General features: G+C 45.2%; 1 protein-coding gene across 1 annotated transcript; it reads left to right on the top strand.

Moving 5' to 3' along the window:
• The first annotated feature begins 2,068 nt into the window (after positions 1 to 2,068).
• On the top strand, positions 2,069 to 17,898 carry ECRG4 (ECRG4 augurin precursor). The gene is made up of 4 exons (XM_056125541.1): positions 2,069 to 2,166; positions 10,462 to 10,509; positions 13,744 to 13,901; positions 17,589 to 17,898. Exons 1-4 carry the CDS (start codon positions 2,088 to 2,090, stop codon positions 17,745 to 17,747), a joined length of 444 nt encoding a protein of 147 aa, XP_055981516.1. The 5' UTR covers positions 2,069 to 2,087; the 3' UTR covers positions 17,748 to 17,898.
• Positions 17,899 to 19,365: the final 1,467 nt, after the last annotated feature.

Here is a 19,365-nt window from a genome sequence, read left to right as displayed (position 1 = left end):
AAATCTCTGAGGCGTATGTTAATGCAGAAAGAACAGTGGAATCAAAGACATGTGCCCGGAGCTGGAGGTTCTTTGTCCTCTTAGCTATTACTTTGATGCTCTTGAAGGCGTTCCAAGCCGCTCTCTTCCTCCTGCACAGCTAAGGTGCCAGGTCATTCGTCATGTTGACTTCTCGACCTAGGTACACATAACTGTTGCATTTGGTGATGTTCATTCCATTGAGAGCAAATGGAGCATCAGGAATGAGACCGTTTTTCATAAACATTGTCTTCGTGAGATTCAGCTGTAGTCCGACCTTTCCACACTCACGGTCGAAGTTGGCCAGCATTTGTGCCACTTGGTTAATGTTTGGTGTTATTAGAATGATGTCATCAGCGAAGAGGAGGTGTTGTATTTGCCAACCGTCTATCTCACTCCCATTCCTTCCCATTCCAGTTGTTGCATGACGTACTCAAGGGTGGCACTGAAGAGTTTCGGTGAAATGGTATCACCCTGCTGAATCCCTCTCTTGACATGGATGATCACTTCCTTGTAGAATGGTGAGATTCTGGTAGTGAACCCATAATACAGCTCACAGAGGATCCTGATGTATTGAGTTTGAATGCCCTGTTTGGCTAGGTCTTCGATGACCGCTTCAGTCTCAACAGAATCAGAGACATTTCATGTGTTCTAAACCAGTGGAAATGATTATTGGCTTTCTCTTTGCCTCAGTTTCCTTTCCAGCAATAAAGGCCTTGTGCTTCAGAAAAGGGAAGGGTCTTGCTTTGTATCTTTCTACCAGTTTACTGGTTTACCTTGCTGCAGTCCATGGACATAAAAACCTGAAAGTACACACCTTAAGAGGGGAGATGCAGGAGACACATGTCCTCGGGTGTCACTTGGCCACATGGATGCAAGCAGCACATGGGCTCTGGTAGCTTAGGTGCACCCTTCCTTTTTTCAAGGTGACCTTTACAGGGTTTCTCCAACCTGCCCCCAGGTGGGGCTTCGACCTAGATATAGTCCATTGCTAAGGAGGTTACCAGGGGGGTTGGGAGTGGTGGTGATTTTCTTTGGGCTGAATCACTAAAGTTAATCAGATTAAGGCAGAGGTCTGAGGGTGAGGAATTTCCTCCATGGAGAGGGTTCCTTGCTGCTTAAGGTCTTATCCGTATCCACAGGATAGATTAGCCTTAGAAATTTCCTCTCAGAAGTTCTGCTGACCTGAGTTTCATTGCCGAGGGCCTTTCCCTGTCTGCCTGCCTACATCACACAGAGCCCTGGGCCACAGAGCAGTGGGCATTGGGAGCCCAGACACTATGCACAGCCACGTGGCTCTGGGCTCTCGGCAACTTTTCTCATTTTCCAGTCATTTCTTTGGAGTGAGGAGGGGTGGTTTCCTGGACTGCTTTCGGAATCCTACACTGTAGAGGCTTTCAAGAGCTCACCAAACACAGGGCTGCCCAAGACATCTGGGGCTGAAGGAAATTCCAGAGGACTTTTTCAACCCCCACCAGCCTGAGCTAGCTGGGGAAGAGGGAGGCGGGGCTGGGGGAAGGGGGGAGAAGCAGGCGGGATGGGGACTTTGGAGATCCTAGCTTGGGGAGGAATCCAGCCCTCAGCCCTGACTTCTCCAACTTCTGACAGAGCTCCCAAACCTTAACCTGCCCCAGCATCCCCCCACCCCCAGTCCTGCCCTAGCAACCCTCTCCCCTACCCCGCCCTAGCCCTCACCCCTACTCCAGACCCTGCCCCCTCACCAGCTCGAGCCCCTGCCCCAGGCCCCACTCCCGCCTTACTCCTTTTCCCCCAACCCTACCCTGGTCCCTCATCCTCACCCTGCCCCAGCCTCTGCCCCGGGAAGGCTCCAACCCCTCCCCTCCCCAGAACCCTTCCTGCAATGTGGCAGGAACATCTATGGAGCAGAGGCCAGTGAGGGGGCGCGGTGGGGGGGGGTGAGGGGGAGGCGGTCCCTTGGCGGGGTGCCCCTGACCAATCCCGCCCCGTTGGGGCGCCCCTAGCTCCCGCATTCTCCTGCCTGGCTCGCAGACGTCGGGAGCAGCTCAGCTCGGCTCTGGTCGGTGCGGAGTTTCTGGTTCCGCATAGTCATGCTCTCCCTGTGGTCGGCGCGACCCGGCGTGGCCCTCGCCGCGCTGGCGCTGCTCCTGTTGCTGGGTTTCGGCCCAGGTGAGTGGGGGAGATAAAAGGCACAGGGGAGGGGTGCGGGGACCTGTCCTGAACCCGCACAAGGGACCTGGGGCGCTGAGGAATTTGGGTCTTGCGCTTGATAACGTGGGCAAGAATCCAGGCCAAGGGTCTGGAAAAAGCTGCAGAAAAGTTTCAGAACGTTGCAAGGGACTAAAGATCGCTTTTTATGTTTCTTTTTAATTTTCCTTTTTCACTGCATCCACTGTTCCAGGGACCTTGCATGTGCCAAGTTAGTGCTCTGCTTCACTTCCCAGAAGGGGTAAAGGTTTATTGGGAGCTTTAAGCAAGTGTCCCTTCCAGGACAAGTGAGACAAATGGAACCCCACCTTCTGATATCCTTCTAGATAGGCTCCTGTGGGATCACGGTCCAGGTCTGCAAAGCTGCCTGCATTGAGTAGTGACTGGTAATAAATAAATGTCAGGGGTTAATGTCAGGGGTTGGAGCCAGTACAGAACAGTACAGTAATGTCAGGGGTTGGAGCCAGTACAGAAGGTAGGGTGTTTGCCTTGCATGCTTCCTAACTGAGCTGACTCCCCGGCATTCCAAATGGTCCCCTGAGCACCTCCAGGACTAATTCCTGAGTGCAGAGCCAGGAGTAACCCTGGAGAATTGCGATGTGTGGCTCAAAGACCAAACCAAACCAAACCAACCAACCAACAAACAAAACAGTCTGGAGTTCCATCCTGGGCATTCCATTATCGTCCGCTGAGCACTTCCTGGATAATTCCTAAGGGCAGAGCCAGAAGGAATTAAACCCTGAGCATCACTGGTTGTGACTCCCAAACCAAGTAATAAACATAACAAATTCCTGAGCCAGAGGGATGGTTCACCAGACTGCCACAAATGCTCTGCATGCAGGAGGCTGGGGGTTTGATCCCTGGCACGGCATGGTCCCAAAAGGACTGAGTCATGTTGTGGGCCTCAAACAAAACAAAGACAAAACCAGTCCATATGACAGGAAAGAAATCACAGTTATCACAGCTATTCATTGTCCTTTGCTGCTTTCTGCAGACAAATTGAGCATGGTGTCTGGTTATCTGATAGTGCAAGGTCCTTTCAAGGAGAAATGAGTAAGCTTGGCCACTTCAAGGAATCTTGCACAAGTTGGTTGCAAATTCTGAATTTTATTCTCTATAGAAGTGTACATTCGTACTCACATTTCCAGATGAAGTACTTTGGTGGGAGTCTAGACACTAAATGTTTGGTGGATGTGAACCCAAAGCCATTCACGGACGCCACTTCAAGAAGGGAAATCTAAGGGTCTGAGCTTAGGGGTATACAACGACCCCCACCCCCTCTCCGAAAGAAGGGGATTGGTAAATACTCTGGGCTCTGAGAGACAGGCATTGTAACCTCGTATCTGCTAAGGATCCCAGAGTGGAAGGCATGAAGTAGTGTGTCCAGGCCTCCAGAACCAGGGCTTTCCCCCCATCAGAGTGGCCAGGCACAGAGTAATGGAAGTGGAAGGCATAGGGCATTGCTCAGTGTCTGTATGCTGCTTTCTTAACTCTGCAGTCTGAATAGCACCGTCCTCTCCACAAAACGGAAGGTTAGTGGTTCCAGTTTACAACCAGAGAAGGCTAGTTAGTTGTTCCCTAGATATGATATTTTCTCTTTGCCCCTTTGTTCCCTTCATTTCATGAAACACCTTCCAATACAGTGAGTGTGATTTGAGAATAAGCAAGTCTTTCTTGGGCCTTGTATTTTATTTTTCTCATACAAGAACATAGTAAAAGGAGACAATTCAAGTCAACAATCTTTCAGCTGCAATGAGAAAATGATTATGGCAGCAAAACTCTCTTCATCTCTGTCAAGTTCTAAAGTTGGCTCTAAGGCACCTAAAAGTGTTCAATGTTCACTTATTGCCACTTGTTGAAGGACATCCTGCAGTTCTGAACATGCTGGAGGATCTAGTGTTAAGTAAGGACATATGATAAATTCAGATATGCCTATTATCAATGCCCAGAAAGAGTGGTGACCTCAAAGTTAAAGAATAAAAAAAGGCAAAAAATTAAAAACCCACCCCCCAAACCCACAGCTATTTATTTATTTATTTGTTCTTTATTTTTCCCTTCACACAAATTTAGTGTGTTGTCCAATTATCTGTATTAATATTTATAGTTCAGTGAGTAGTTATTGGCAGAGTGGCTACATTACTAATGTATAATTCAGGACTTGCCCATAGTTTTCAGTAGCAGAGCTGGTGAGACTCTAATTTCTGGAACAGTAGTGGCAGACGTTTGCTGAAAAAAATTGCAGTCTCATAGAAAATGCCTAAATTCAATGTCTATTTCAACATCCGGCCACATTTTATTCATCGTTAAGCACTTTTACAGAAGGCAAGCAGATGGAGGAATGCTACTTAATTCTGCGTGTGGAACCCTGTGAGAGGCTCGATTGACAAATGTTAAGGTATAAATGGATGCTAGTATTAGTGCCAATCTTTCCACTGTGGTAAGTGTTCTCATGGCTTTCTTTATTGATGGTTGGAAAGGAAGCACAGTCTTTAAGAGGAGATCTGTCCCTCTAATTAAATAGCCCCCTTCTCCTGTGCTCTTCTCTAATTACTTATGCTCAGACACCTCCAGCATCTCTCTATAGGGAACTTCTTGGAATCATATATTTCACTTCTGGGGATCTACCTCCATGTTGGAAATCTTATTCATGCTTTCATTTATGGTCCATTGAGCCATAACTCCCCACCCAGAACTTTCATTTCTTCAGGTTAAATGTTAGATTCTTTCTTCCTTCCTTTCTTTCTTCCTTCCTTTCTTTCTTTCTTTCTCTTTGCTATTGATTAAATTTGTATCTTAATGTCACTTTCTTTTTTTTTGTAGGAGTACTGCTATTTATTCAGACACTGATTAGCTGATTGAATTGGGTGTGAACTCCACCTAACTTTTATTTTTTCATTTTTTATAATTTTATTTATTGAATCACCATGTGAGCAGTTACAAAGCTTTCAGGTTTAAGTCTCGGTCATACAATGAAACACCCGTACCTTCATCAGTGCCCATTCTCCACCACCAAAAATCCCAGTATACCCCCATCCCTCACCATCCCCCTACCTGTGGGGCAGATGATTTCCACATTACTCTCTCTCTACTTTGATCACAGTCAATATTTTGACACCAGACCAACCATCATTATTTGGGATTTTACCCCAACACTCAGATATGCTGAAAAGGCAATAGTAGACACTTTGTTTTCTATTGCTGGTTATGAATAACATATGGTGTCACATGGCTGAAGTAGTGGCTGTGCGATTTTGGAATTCTGAAGTTTTAACAATTAAATCTGGAGGGATTTCCGCCAAAACCTGCTAGGGTCCGAGATTTGTTCCTGAGTCTCTGGGATAATGGCTGTTAAGCAGCTTGATCAGGAGCCAGAAAGGCCACCGGACCTCCAGGGGGAACAGGCCAAGGCACGAAGCCTCTTCCCACCTGGGGTGGCCCAGTACCCGTAACCTACTGCAGGGATCAGACACCCTTCTGCCAAAAGCCGCTGGGTTTCGAGATTTGTTTCTGAGACTCTGGGATCATGGCCATTAAACAGCTTGATCAGGAGCCAGAGGGGCCGTTCGTGGGCTATGACTCAGAGTCTCATTGGGGTGGGAGGGAAAGGGCCGGCTCCACCCCCATCCTGTGAGGCCCCGCGTGTCTCGTCACTGTGGGCCCAAACCTGACTGTCCAATGGCCTCCGGCAGATGGTGGCCACCAAGCTGCCAAGGGGGAGCAGGTGGAGGAACAGCACCCTTTCCCCCCACGGGTGACCCGGCGACAGTAACGTACTGCGGGGTCCAGACACATTTCTGCCAAAAGACGATGCTGGGTTTCAAGATTTGTTTCTGAGTCTCAGAGATCATGGCCATTGAGCAGTTCAATCAGGAACCAGAGTCATGCCTCCAATTATATAGCTGAGCTGGAGGTGGTTTGTGGGTATGTCTCCCATATACCTAACTTTTGGCTGTTTACTTTCTTGGTAAACTTTGCCCCAAGTTTTTGGGGTCTGGCCAAAGGCACAGCAGCAATTTTGGGGTATCTGGAAGTCTGAAGGCGCCATCAGGCTGCTGATGCACTCACCTCACAGGTACAGGTTGACCTGCTGGCGGCAACATACCCCCACTTTCTTTCTTTTCTAATTTGACTGGTTTGGTTCTTGTATTCCTGGATGCTTCTCTGACTTTAAATTCTTCGCTTTTTCTGTCCTTCTGAAAGTAAGCTGTTGGAAAGAAAACAGGAAAGGGCTGGCCTATACAAAGGAGTGCTGGTGCTGGAGCAGAGAAGTCCAATCTCCTTTGTGCAAGTGGCTCTCCTTTTTAACATTGAAAATCACAGCTGCTATTTTTCAATGACAGCAAGGTTGACTTAGAAACAGTTTCGGGGATTACAATTTCTCCCCACTTCAAATGGCTGCTATAGGCCATACCCACCTCCAAGATCATTCTCCCTCCAGAGGGTCTCTTTACTCTGTTTGTTTGTTTGTTTTTTGCTTTTTGGGTCACACCCAGCAATGCACAGGGGTTACTCCTGACTCATGCACTCAGGAATTACTCCTGGTGGTGCTCAGGGGAACATATGGGATGCTGGGAATCGTGCAAGGCAAAAGCCCTACCCTCTGTGCTATTGCTCCAGCCCTCTTTTTGTTTGTTTTTAACTGAAGGTCACACCTGGAGGTGCTCAGGGTTTACTCCTTGTTGTGTGCTCATAGCTCACAACAAGGATCACTTCGGGGGTAGGGGTGGGGACTTGGGGGATAATACACAGTGCCAGTTATTGAACCCAGGTTGGATGCTTGCAAGGTAAGTGCCCTACGCACTGTACTATTGCTCTGGCCCAAGAGTCCCCTTAACTGTTTGACAACAGCCATATCACTTATAGACTGATACGTGTCTATAAAACAAAAATCATGACTTTTTCCCCAGGTCTGTGTGCCCACTACACTAATACCTTCACCCACTCTCTGTACTCAGTCTTTGGATGGAAAGTGGGAACGCTCCCCACAAGTTTTTTTTCCCCTTACAACTTGCATATTTATTGAATAAATACTACTAAAATACAATGGGTACTTATCATGAGTGCATCAGATAGAGTGCATTGTTACAAAAGCAGTACACAACTGCAATTCTACGTTAATGCCACAAATGCAGAATATTGTTTTCTTGCTTTATATACATAACTTATACCTATTCTAACAAAGGAGGGAGGAGAAGATGCAAGAGAAACTCAAGCCCGTGGGAGAGCAAGAGGAAAAGGGGGAGGTATGGGGCATGCACTGTCTGACTAGAAGTCAGAAGTGGAACAGTACAGAACAAACCTACCCTGCTAAGGAAAAGCTAAAGACAGTTATATAAAAATTAATGTGGGCTTTCAGACTGGCTAACACAACAGCATTCCATGAGTAGGTGGTATTAGCTGATTTTATTTTGTTCTGTTTCACTGGGAGCAAGGACAAAAGCATATAACCTATACCTTGCTTACTAAAACTGCTAAAAAGAAGTGTGCTGCCTTTATTTTATTTTTTTATTTTGGTTTAAATTTTATAAAAAAAACTTTTCAGATGTAGTTTGGGTTTAATTTTTATATTCATATTTGGCTATCAAATTTTTTAATTTGTTCAGAGGGCATTTATTGAAAATAGAGTTTGCCTTTTATTCCCCAAAGATATTTTCACAAAGAAAAAAAAGGAACCAAAACAGACACCTAATAACACCTGTAAAATTATTGCTTTTCTAAGGCAGGCAGAGCGACGGAAAGGAAGCGATTTTGTCAGTAAGTTACAGCTTTGTGATTGCCCCACTACTGTGCTCGAAAGTACCCGCCCAAGAGACGTGGGTCTCTTGGTCTGTCTGGTGTCACTCGCTTAACCTTCCACTCTGAAGAAGAAAGCCACACTGAAGACAGAAGGAAAATAACTCAATCCAGTCTAGAGAAGAACATTCAGGGGAACAGAGTACCAACACCTTCTTAGAATATGGAAATAAAAAATAACTCCATCAGAGCTACTTCGCCAAGGAGCATGTTGAAAGTCCAAAATAACACCATTCATCAGTCTCTCAGGTCCTGTGGCAGCATCTCAGTCACTTACCATGAGAAACAATGAGTTTCAAACTACTTCTATACATCAAAAGAGTACATGGGTAAAATATAGAGATATGCACACAATTGATGAACAGAAACTACTAGGCTTGTTACATCTAAATGAAATTAAAAAACAAACAAAACAAAAACAAAAAAAATGGGGACTCTCAGCCTTTGCCAGAAGCAGTCGGTTGCTGTGTGCATGAAGGCAGGTGTGGACCAGTTGAGTGAGAGCTGAGGGGTTTGAGTTGTGGAGACGCCGTTGGGTTGTCGCTGTAGAGAACCAGGCCTGAAGACCTACCTGTAAGGTTGTAAATGTGGATTCACAGTGTGAAATTCTGAGCATTTTCACTTGAGTCAGAATGAGTAAAAACTGGTTTGATGTTACCTATTTGAATGTCCACTGTACATTCTCTAAAGCAAGGCTCAGAGTCCCAGAGTTCTTTCTTCTACTTGATGACATACACAGAAAAAAATCACATATATGATACCATGACCTCATCAATACCCATACACCATAATGCAATACAAATTGGAGGTGATACAATTAAAAAGAGTGGAGGTGACTGATTTTCAGGGAATGGCATTCACAGCTGCCAAGAGGAGTCAGGAAGGCAGCCTTGCTCTCCTCATTCTTCTTGTGGTTCACCTCCTTGGGAACAGGAAGTCTTCCCTTAGGAAGCCTCCCTTCCATTTTTCTTTTTTTTTATTTATTTTTTTTCCTTCCATTTCTTGATTGGGAAATGGGTCTTGATTGACCCAGACAGATAGCTCTGGGTAATAAATCGTTTTGAGATGAAAATCAGTCTTGTTCTGACAAACTCCCTCTCTTCAGTCCAAGACCAACAGACAAAGCCCACTCCGGCTCCCTCTCTCCCGTCTCTCCTCACAAGTTTTAACTGTGATCCCAGTGAGAGTCCCAAGCCAGGCTGGAGGATGTTTTGGGCTCCCCATCGGCACACACAGGAAGGTCATCAGTGAGGTGGATGTGTGTGAGTGCAAGGGTCCCAACTGACTGGAACCCGAGGCATTCAAGCTCATATTTGTGAACTCTGGACATGATAACCAAACACTCCTGCAAGTAACATACAGTGACAGCCACAGTAGCCCAAGTGTGACCATTCACTGCAAATGTATTCTATTCCCTCTGCATAGTAAATTCTTCAAGAGGGGTTCTTCATCTGATTTTGATCCTAGACACTTTGGAAAGAGGTACCAAAGCAATGGCACCTGTTCCCAGAAAACTAGGATTGCAGATGTGGGCCTCAGAGCTGCATGGATATTTGGGGAGGTTCTGGACCTTCAGAGATCATCTGTCTTGGAGCCAGACTTTGGTTCCTTGAACCCACCAGTGCTTATGAGACTCAATTTAGGTTCCCAGGGGGCTCGTAGGCATCTTTCACAGATAAATGTTGTGCCTATAGGTAACAGTTAAGGATCAGGGGCTCTAGAGGCCCTCAAACTAATTCAATAGGTGAGGAGACAAATGAATCTTTTTTTTAAGATTTGGGGGCTGATTAGAAATATTATGAGCATTAAAAACTAAGTGAAGAGCGACAGTGGGACAAATAATGCCCCTTAAAGATGAAGAGGCCAACCAACACATCTGAGCTTAATTTCTGGAGGACTAAGTCATCTTCCTTGACTTGTGGCTGTACAAGTCCCATTCTGCCTGACTTTGTCTACACATAGGTGCCAGCTACCGATTATCTCCCTCTTCCTTTTACAGGTAAATCAGCCTTTGAATTCCATGATCAGAGACCCTTTTAATAATTAGGTCAGAAAAGGCTTGGTTTCCAAATAACTTCACATTAGGAAGTTTCTAAGTGGAGCTGAACTTGCTGGGAGCACATTCTATCCACTAAGCTCTGAAAGTGAATTCTAAGGACGTAGAGACTGTCTTCAGAGTAAGAGCAAGGCCCAAGACAAAGAGAGAAATGCCCCTTCACTTACGGTGTATCTCAGAAGGCCCTTGATAACCTTGGTCATTGCCATCAGTTCTAGCTCTGTGTTGCCTTAATGGTTTCCCAAATAATCAGGAGTGCAGTTAAAATTCAGGACATGAATACCATAAGGTCACCATATCAAGATGCCGTGATTTTGTTCCAACTCTTTCATATTTGCATTTGAGAATTAAGAAAGCACAATGCCACTCAAACACTGATGAACTGATTTCCATTTTTGCTTCTTTAGGTAGCATAAGTGGAAATAAACTCCGGTTGATGCTTCAAAAAAGGGAAGGTAAGTGTGCTCCAAATGCATAAGGGTTGCCTTCCTAAATGCAGACATGAAAGGACCGTGTTGAAGGTACTCACTGGAGTCTTGTATTTAGAAAAAAGAAAGTGTTTACTCCTTAAAAGGTTAGCAAATCTGAAGTACATTTTCTGTGGTTCTGTGGTTTAGCATTGTATTAGATAAATATTATTGCCAGTAAGCATTTGAAGGTGACTTTTCTGAGAACTGTCAGTGTGCACTCTCAAACAAAAGAAACAGTATCGCAGTGCTGCTTGAATGCTGCTTTTTTCATAGCCGTGACACCCTTTTGTGAGCCAATCTCAAAATAGAGAGCATTCTCTATCTAGATAATATCACAGTAGTGGGAACATATGGAATCATCTTATGGCACTTTTATTCCATTAGCTAGTGGGGAAAAGCTTAAACAGAAGACCGGTTACTAACACCTGTTGTAAAGTTCCTCCTGAGAGCTGGGTGCTCCATACCAGCGCAATATTATAACAACAGACCTGCTAGGAGCTGCACATAGGTGTACTGTGACAAGATGTGATTGGTCACACCATTCATATGGCCTTGCAACTGCTATATCCTGTGACAATAATCATCCTTATCTGTGAAGCTTAAAAGTGTATGTCCTTTAGAATTTAATAGGACACCACTATTGTTGGGATCCCATTCTTCTCCCTCCTCATTACATGGGGGACAAGTAGATGAATTCTGCTCCCTAATAAGGACCAGTCTTTGACCCTTAGTCTTCACATTCTTCCCAGATGGCTCTCAGAACCCTCCACAACCTCAACACACACGCATACATACATACATACATACATGCTGGGGTCATGCAACTCACTTGGAGGTAGGGAGTACAGAGGAAGTTTTCAACACATTCCCATCATTTCTAGGCCCTGGGTTGCTCTTATGCCTGAGGCATCTGAGAGGATCCTCACCTGTGCTGGGCAGTAGGGTCATCACTGCCCTCACAGGACTGCCCTACAAAGGTGGGGCCTTTGAACTAGCTGCTATCAGCAGACATATCTGATTCAGGCCACTCCACTGTGTCCAGACCCTGGGCATGGGCCCAGAGGGTGACACCCATATGAACAAGAGGTGCACAGACTGACCTATGGAGGCATGTCCAAGTGACCAAGCAACTCCGAGGACCCGTGCCTCTGTTAGCCCATGCAGTCTCAGCAGCTCCGAGACACGGCCTGCTGACTCAGCGTCAGCTCAGCAGCTTCCCGCCAGCACTATCACCTGAAGTGGCACCTTTGCAGTAGCCATCAGAGGAAGCCACATCAGAGTGAGGCTTGGCACCTGAAAGAACTCACTGGGCATCAGTGAACGGTCTGATTTCCAGGGAGACGGCCCAAGGTGGTACTGAGTATTCTAGCAGCACAACTAAGGAACATGGGTACTGCCCTACCACCAGACTGGGCTTGCTCCTGGGGCCCACTTGAGGCTCAGCATCTCAGCTCTCCCTTGCTTCTCAGGCGAGTACAGTTCTCTCTGGTTTGCACGTACCATGAGCACACATCCTGTGCAGGCTATGAGCATGCGTGGGTCCTAAAAAACAGAGCCCAGCGGGTGAAGCACTAAATCTGCAGGGTGCAGTGGGGTGGCTTGGTGAGTTGCTGTGGAGGTGGAGCTGAACTTTGTTTAACCCCCATGCCCTAGAAATGGAAGATGAGCCTGTGCCCCTTTATCCATCTGTACCCCAACAGCTGGCGTGTCTCGACTCTAGTTGGCGGGTCCCCGGGCATCCCGTGCCGGTTCCGTGGTGCGGCGTCTGCGACCGCCGGTGCCAGAGCCTGAGCCGGGCGTGTCCAAGGGTCGCCCTGGCTGCTGCTCCCCAGCAGCAACGTCTCCCCCACGGTTCGGGTCCAGTCGTCCTGAGTCCTGGTGCCAACCTCCTGCCGCTTGTCCTGTTTAATTAGGAGCTGGAGTTCCCCAGCGCAGCTCTTGGCGGAAAAGAAGCGTGTTGGGTCCGCGTGGTCTCTACCCAGCGCCAGCGATCGTGGTCGCTGAGGTGGATTCTCCATCTTCCCAGGGCCTTGGAAAGGTTGAGGTTATTCTAATTGTTGTCATCTTCGCCCACTTGGGGCAGCTACCCCCAGCACACTGCTCTGAAGAATCCCGGGTTTCTGCTGTGCTCCAGCCCTTTTGTGCTGGATCCCAGCCTTTTTTGTGGTTGTGGCCCCGGCTGTTTTTTTTTTTTCCTATTGATTTTGCAGAACGATCCCTCTTGGAGAGCCTGGCAAGCTACTGAGGGTATCCCACCGTCACGGCAGAGGCTGGCAAGCTCCCCATGGTGTATTTGATATGCCAAAAGTAGTAACAAGTCTTACAATGGAGACGTTATTGGTGCCCACTCGAGCAAATCAATAAACAACGGGATGACAGTGCTATAGTGCTACCCCAACAGGAGCACTTACTTGCCAAGGGACATGATGAGGATGATGATAAACAGCCCATGTGAGAATGAAGTCAAGGCTAAAAATTTCATTTATGCGTGGGGGTGGCTGGAGGGCAGGAGATAGAAGAGTGACTCCCCCAAAGAGGAGAGAGAACATTCCTTGTACTTCGATATTAGCACAAAGGTAGATTTATTCCTCAGCTTGAGAAATTTGTGAAAGATCTGCAGATAAAACTCAGAAGCTTAAGAAGTTAAAGTACATCATCCAGTTCAAGTAGACAGGTCTGGGTGTAGCCCCAGTTTCCAGGCCCCCTTTTGTCCCCATATACAATGTCACTCATCCTGTCCCTTGATGCCTGGTCCAGAGTATGATATTCTAAGTCCTGTCCCTGTGCCTTCTGCCTCCCTGCTGTGTAAAGGCCTGGGTCTTGCCTCTATGTCTTCTCTATCCAGTGTACTCATTCTGGAGAATGTCTGAGATCTGAACCCTATCACCTGTGACTCTGGCTTGCTTTTCTGTAACCTTTCACTGTAACCAGTTCCCTGTCCGTCCCCTAGGCTTCCCTTAGTCTCTGGGCTCAGTCGTGTGGGTGAGATCTCAGCTCTCCTGTCGTCTGTCTGTGCGTAAGTGAGGGTGCAAAAAGTGTTGCCTGGCTTAGGGCTACCTTTTATCTGCTGCTTTCAGCCCTCACCCCCCAGACATTACATGATCTCTTTTGACTGGAGACCTTTTTAGATGGGCGAGGTTTCGAGGGATCTATTACATTAACTAGTTCACCTGGTGTTTCACTGCCTCATTTTGGGGGGTGTGCAATTTATCCTTTCAGTTCCTGCACCAACTGCAGCTCAAGTGGCTGTGGAGGAGAACAAAGCCAAAGATTTCCTCGGCAGCCTGACCCGCCAGAAGCGGCAGCTGTGGGACCGGACCCGGCCCGAAGTCCAGCAGTGGTACCAGCAATTCCTGTACATGGGCTTCGATGAAGCGGTAGGTGTGCACTCCTGCCGGAGCCTGGCATAGCAGCTCCCTGGGGAAAATGGATGCAGGGCTCAGCTTCTGCGTTCACTCCTGCAGGAGGAATCACAGGATCAGATTCCTTGTCAGCCCATTTTACAGTCCCTTGTCTGTAAAATGACTCACTACCTTCCCCATGTGTTTTATATTTTATGTCCTCAAAATTTCTGAACCAAGAGCACTGCAAAGATCCCTAAGGAATATGGCAAGAGATGGGATGTGACTTTTAGACAGAGGTATTTTGTAAATGTTGGAGAAAGCAAGAGGTGGCCAGTGTGTTTTGCACAGAAAGCGGATTCAGTTCTCGTGTCTAGGTAGTTGGACTGAATTAATTAAGGGAACAGAAAGCTCATGATCACAGACACCTGAGTGGGGGCCAGGCACAGGTTGGACACAGCAAAGGGGACTGGCTTCTACAGTAGGATTCAGCATGCACATGGGCACAAGCTGTGCGTAGGGCTCCGTGAGACATGGCAGAAACATAGCCAGCCCAACCCAGGATTTGGGTAAAGGAAAACATCTCTAATTGGGGCAGCTGAGAGTGTTTTTCCAAATGGTCCTATGACTCACATTACCAAGAGTATGTATTTAAATTGCAATGAAAAAGCTTCTTTAAAAACATGTTAAAGTAGTGCTCAAGGCCTACTCCCGGTTCTGTGTTCAAGATTCACTCCTGGAGGAGCTCAGGGACCATATCTTATGCCAAGGATCACCCCCCACTCAACCTCATGCAAGGCAAATCACCTTACCCACAGTTCTACCTTAAAAATGTTTTTAATAGCCACATGAAAAGCAATCAGTTACCTGTATCATCATTTCCTTCTAGCAGTGATTAGAAATATTGGTCATCCCCTAATATATCTTTTTGGTGTTTTAAAAATAGTTAACGAAACTCTGTGCCCGGCATGATTCTTGAATTTACTTAATATGTGAATTAATTTATTTAATATTCACAACCAATGACTTTTTTTCTTTTTGGGTCACACCTGGCAGTGCTCAGGAATTACTCCTGGCTCTATACTCAGGAATTACTCCTGGTGGTGCTCAGGGGACCATATGGGATGCTGGGAATAGAACCCAGGTCAGCCACTTGCAAGGCAAATGTCCTACCAAATGTGCTATAGCTCCAGCCCCCACAAGCAATGACTTTTAATATTCACAACCAATTCATCTTTGTGTATACTTGGTTCCTTTGTATTATACTCTGTCCAAAGGATTTCCTGGGACAAAAAGCAGAATCATATTGAACAATCTTTAAATGTTGTCAAATTCCATAATCCTTGAGTCATGTATGAGAGAACCATTTTTTCAAATGTTCATATCAGCAGCACCTACCATTCCCATTGATACTTAAAATAAAAGATGAAAATGTTCTCTTATCCTTTAGTAATCTGCATTTATTTTATTGCCAGTAATTAGAGTTCATGAAAATGGGTATAAAGTATTAATTATGAAAAATGGCTGCAATGATGCCTGGTGTTAAAAATAGAATAATGGAATAATGCATCCAATAAGACTGTAAAAAATATTCATCGAAAATCCTAGAAGGAAGTACATCAAAACATAAGTAGTATTTCTCTTTGGCATAGAATAATGACCTACTTTTCTTTGTACCTGTCACACATTTGTTTTTTTAAGTTAAGAATCTGCATTATTTCCCTCTCTCTCTCTCTTTCTTTCTCTCTTTCTTTCTTTCTTTCTTTCTTTCTTTCTTTCTTTCTTTCTTTCTTTCTTTCCTTCTTTCTTTCTTGGTTTTTGGTCCACACCCAGTGACACTCAGTTCTGCACTTAGGGATCATTCCAGGCAGGCTTGGGGGACCATATGGAGTGCTGGGTGTTGAACCCCAGTCAGCCGCATGCAAGACAAGCTCCCTACTAGCTATCCCATCTCTCCAACCTTAATCTGCATTATTTCTGCTGTCATAAATCTTTAAAATTTAAATAAACATATATTTTAGGCCCAAATTTCAAACAAGATTATAGACAATATTATAAAATGAGGAAACTAAGGAAGAAAATTATTGCACTCTGGAAAAAAATGCAGTAATTTGAGAAAATTCAAGACAGAGACCTTAGGAGGACACAGAAAATGACCAATCCCCAGGATAAGCAAACTGGGTCAGTAAGCGAAGCTCCTCTTCTCTGCAGCAGGGCCAGACCTATCCTTTGTCCACCCAAAGTGACAGAAACATTACTGGGTGAGACTAGCTTTGTAGTTCTCAGATATTAGCGTGCACTGGCATCCTTCTGACAATAAAAAATACAGTTACTGAGACTCAGGACATTTCTCTAGGAGGTGTGGAGTAGTGCCCAGAATCTGCTTTTCAGAGCCTCTAGTGATTTCTGTGGCAGGGCTTGGTAGGGGCTGGCGAGGTATTCTGGCCATATTTTGAGAAAACCAATTCTGAAACTCAAGCTTTGGGACATGCTCCAAGCTTTGCAGGCATCTTTCTCTGCTCCCTGCCCCCTTTTCATTCTTACATTAAATCACACACCGAATGATTGACCTGCATGCATTGACCAGCATGAGTCCTGATCCAACTATTCCTGTACCTTCACCCAACGAGAAAAAATGAGGTTCTCCATTACAAGTAGTTTCTGTCACATGTGGCAAAGCAGAGGCACAGAGACAGAGGCAGTCCCTTCAGAAAGTGTAGGTTTGTACATACTGCCTCATCTAGGTGTGTGAAAATACACACTTTGATGTTCACACAATGATGAGTGTGTCACATAGTGACACATTTCTCAGCACTTTCTCCATCACTAAGTGATGCATGACTGACTGTAACAGACCAACTGCTAGAGATGTAAACCTAAATAAACTTTGGTCATTCTCTACTCATTTTTCACCTTCAGACTTTCTCCTCTTTCCCTTTAGTAGCAGTGACTATCTGATATCATCGTGTCTTTTGGAAACTCTAGGCTTCTCAAGGCAAGGGATTTGATGTGTTTGCTGAGTGCCCCCAGTGCCCAGTAGCGGGCCTGGCTCTGCTGAGTGCAACTGAGTGTTTGTGGAATGGCTGATTCCCTTTTGCACGTTCTAACCAACAACACAAAAGTCTCCACAGCCTCAATAAGCCCTTTCAATGGTTGATTTAATTTGTGTGATCTTTATTTAGCATCTACTCTTATGTATGCACTGGAGTGGACCCCATACAGAACAAGACAAGAAGTTTAAGCTGAGGCTCTATTTAGAAATCATGTGAAAGAACTTTTCCAGTCATAGAGTGTATTGTACTCCTTCTGGAGAATATAGCTTTGATTTTTATTGTTTAACTGGCCCGGCTGATTTCTGAGTACAGCAATGCTGTAGTAAGAAGTTATTCTCACCCTGTTATTCGTCGATTGCCTCGAGCAGGCCCCAGTAACGTCTCTTTCATCCTAGCCCTGAGATTATATTCAAGGCTATTTAGGAGAATGAGACCCATCATTGTTACTGGTATTTGGCATATTTGGTACGCCACGGGGAGTTTGCCAGACTCTGCCCTGTGGGCAGGCTACATTCGATAGCCTGCAAGTTTGTAAGTTTTTCTCACCCTAGATTGCTAATTTTTGAAGACAATTCACAGAAACAAGTAATAGGTAAGGTGTGAGGTAGGGGAGTGGGGAGAGTGTATTGTGTCCATCAAAGACAAATTCTCTGTCATGTTTCTCCGGTAGAGATTTGAAGAAGACGTTGCCTATTGGCAGCACCGTGGCCATAATGGACGTGACTATTATGATCACTACCAGCGTCACTATGATGAGGATGCTGCCATTGGCCCCCGGAACCCCCACAGCTTTAGGCATGGAGCCAGCGTCAACTATGATGACTACTAGCCATCAACTACCACAGTGTCTATGAGAACCATGGAAATCCTCTGCTTTAAGCCTTGTACCAAGTGGTTTCTATTCTGTTTCATTCCAGCAACTCTTTTCTACCTACTTTCTGTGACCAGAAAGGGAGAGTTAAAAATATAAGTACCTTTGGATATCCTACACAGGAACCCAACAATGCATGCCATTTAAAAATAGCAATAAAAGCATTTTGTTAAAAAGAAAGGTCTCAAAATTTATTTGGATGCATTTAAACTGCTGTACTTTTGCTCCCTGGACACTTCTGAAATTGGAGCATCATCTGAGAAACCTCTTCCCACTGTCACCCAAATAGCTTGACCATCTAGTCCAGGAAAGTGCTAGAACTGAATGGGACGTTTTGGGATGTGAAAAGTCAGTCCACACTAAATGCAAAAATAGAAAACCCATAAGGAAAGTGAGTCTTGCTATCTCTTATTTATGTTTCTCTGTTTCATAAATTTTTATTCATTTCTTTCTATGACTGAGGGCCATTGATTTGTATTAGATCTTAGCTATATTTTGAACCTTATTTTTAATTTTTTATGGGGGATCACACCCTCAACACTCAGGGGTTACACCTGGTTCTGCATTTAGAAATTACTCCTGGAAGTGCTCAGGGACCATATAGGATGCTGAGGATAGAACTTGGGTTGACTGCATGCAAAATTAAAATCTCACAATATGAAGCATAGAAAATGAAAATGGTTACAGAATATTAGCACTCTCTGGGTAATGCATGCCAGGCAGGAAACTTCCCTTGCACCCTCTAACTGCACCTGGATGGGTGTGAAGGCAGACTCCTGAACCCTCACCTGTGTCAGGCAGAGGGTAGGAAAACAGCAGTTCTTGTCCATACATGTGGTAGGAGAATAAAAGTGAGTCAAAGGGATGAAAAACAAACAACTGACAACAGGCCTGGACAGGCAGTTCTGAGTTCCCAGTGGCAGATTACAAGACCTTAGACCTCACACCAGTACATCAAAGGACAATGCACCCAGATGCTAGGGGACAGACCGAATGAGAGAAAAGTGACATAAGAACCAGTGAGGGGTTAGTGTAGGCCAAGGATGGTCACCTGAGACCCAGTAAGACACCAGTGTGAGGCCTGGAGGACATCAGGGGACTTAGAACTACCTTATGTAGCTGTTACATAAATAGCTAAAACTTCATAAACACATGAGTTTTGTACGCTAATTTTATAAATAATAACTCAAGGACCCATTCAGGAGTTAACTAGTTTCAAGGCAACAATAGTAAGATATTGACAACAGTAATAATAGGTAGCATATTGATTGTGACAATATACAGCATTGAAGTTATATGAACCTGGTCTTTATTTCAAAATATATTACTGTATAGTATGCTTTCAGATCATTGTCTGTAGGTAACTGAAACCACAGAAAGCAAAACACAGATAAAAGGTGACTTCTACTTGGTATAAATATTCATATCATGATGGGAGAACTTAGTTCAGTGACATTTACTGGGATTAGTAATCTGGTTTTCGTTCTGACATCACATTTTGAGCCTGAATTTCTCCTATTTTCCCTGTTCCCACTCTCCACCTCCTTTCTTTTCTTCGTATTTTACTAGGGTAATT

Source organism: Sorex fumeus, unplaced genomic scaffold, assembly GCF_029834395.1.
Source record: "Sorex fumeus unplaced genomic scaffold, SorFum_2.1 ptg000006l, whole genome shotgun sequence".
Lineage (NCBI taxonomy): Eukaryota > Metazoa > Chordata > Mammalia > Eulipotyphla > Soricidae > Sorex > Sorex fumeus.
This window is presented reverse-complemented; position numbering and strand designations above follow the sequence as displayed.

Excerpts from the sequence above, each read along its gene's own strand:
- ECRG4 (XM_056125541.1), top strand. The coding sequence starts at position 2,088 with ATGCTCTCCCTGTGGTCGGCGCGACCCGGCGTGGCCCTCGCCGCGCTG. Across the intron at positions 10,510-13,743 it reads GATGCTTCAAAAAAGGGAAG|TTCCTGCACCAACTGCAGCT; the intron begins GTAAGTGTGCTC and ends TTATCCTTTCAG. Across the intron at positions 13,902-17,588 it reads ACATGGGCTTCGATGAAGCG|AGATTTGAAGAAGACGTTGC; the intron begins GTAGGTGTGCAC and ends TTTCTCCGGTAG.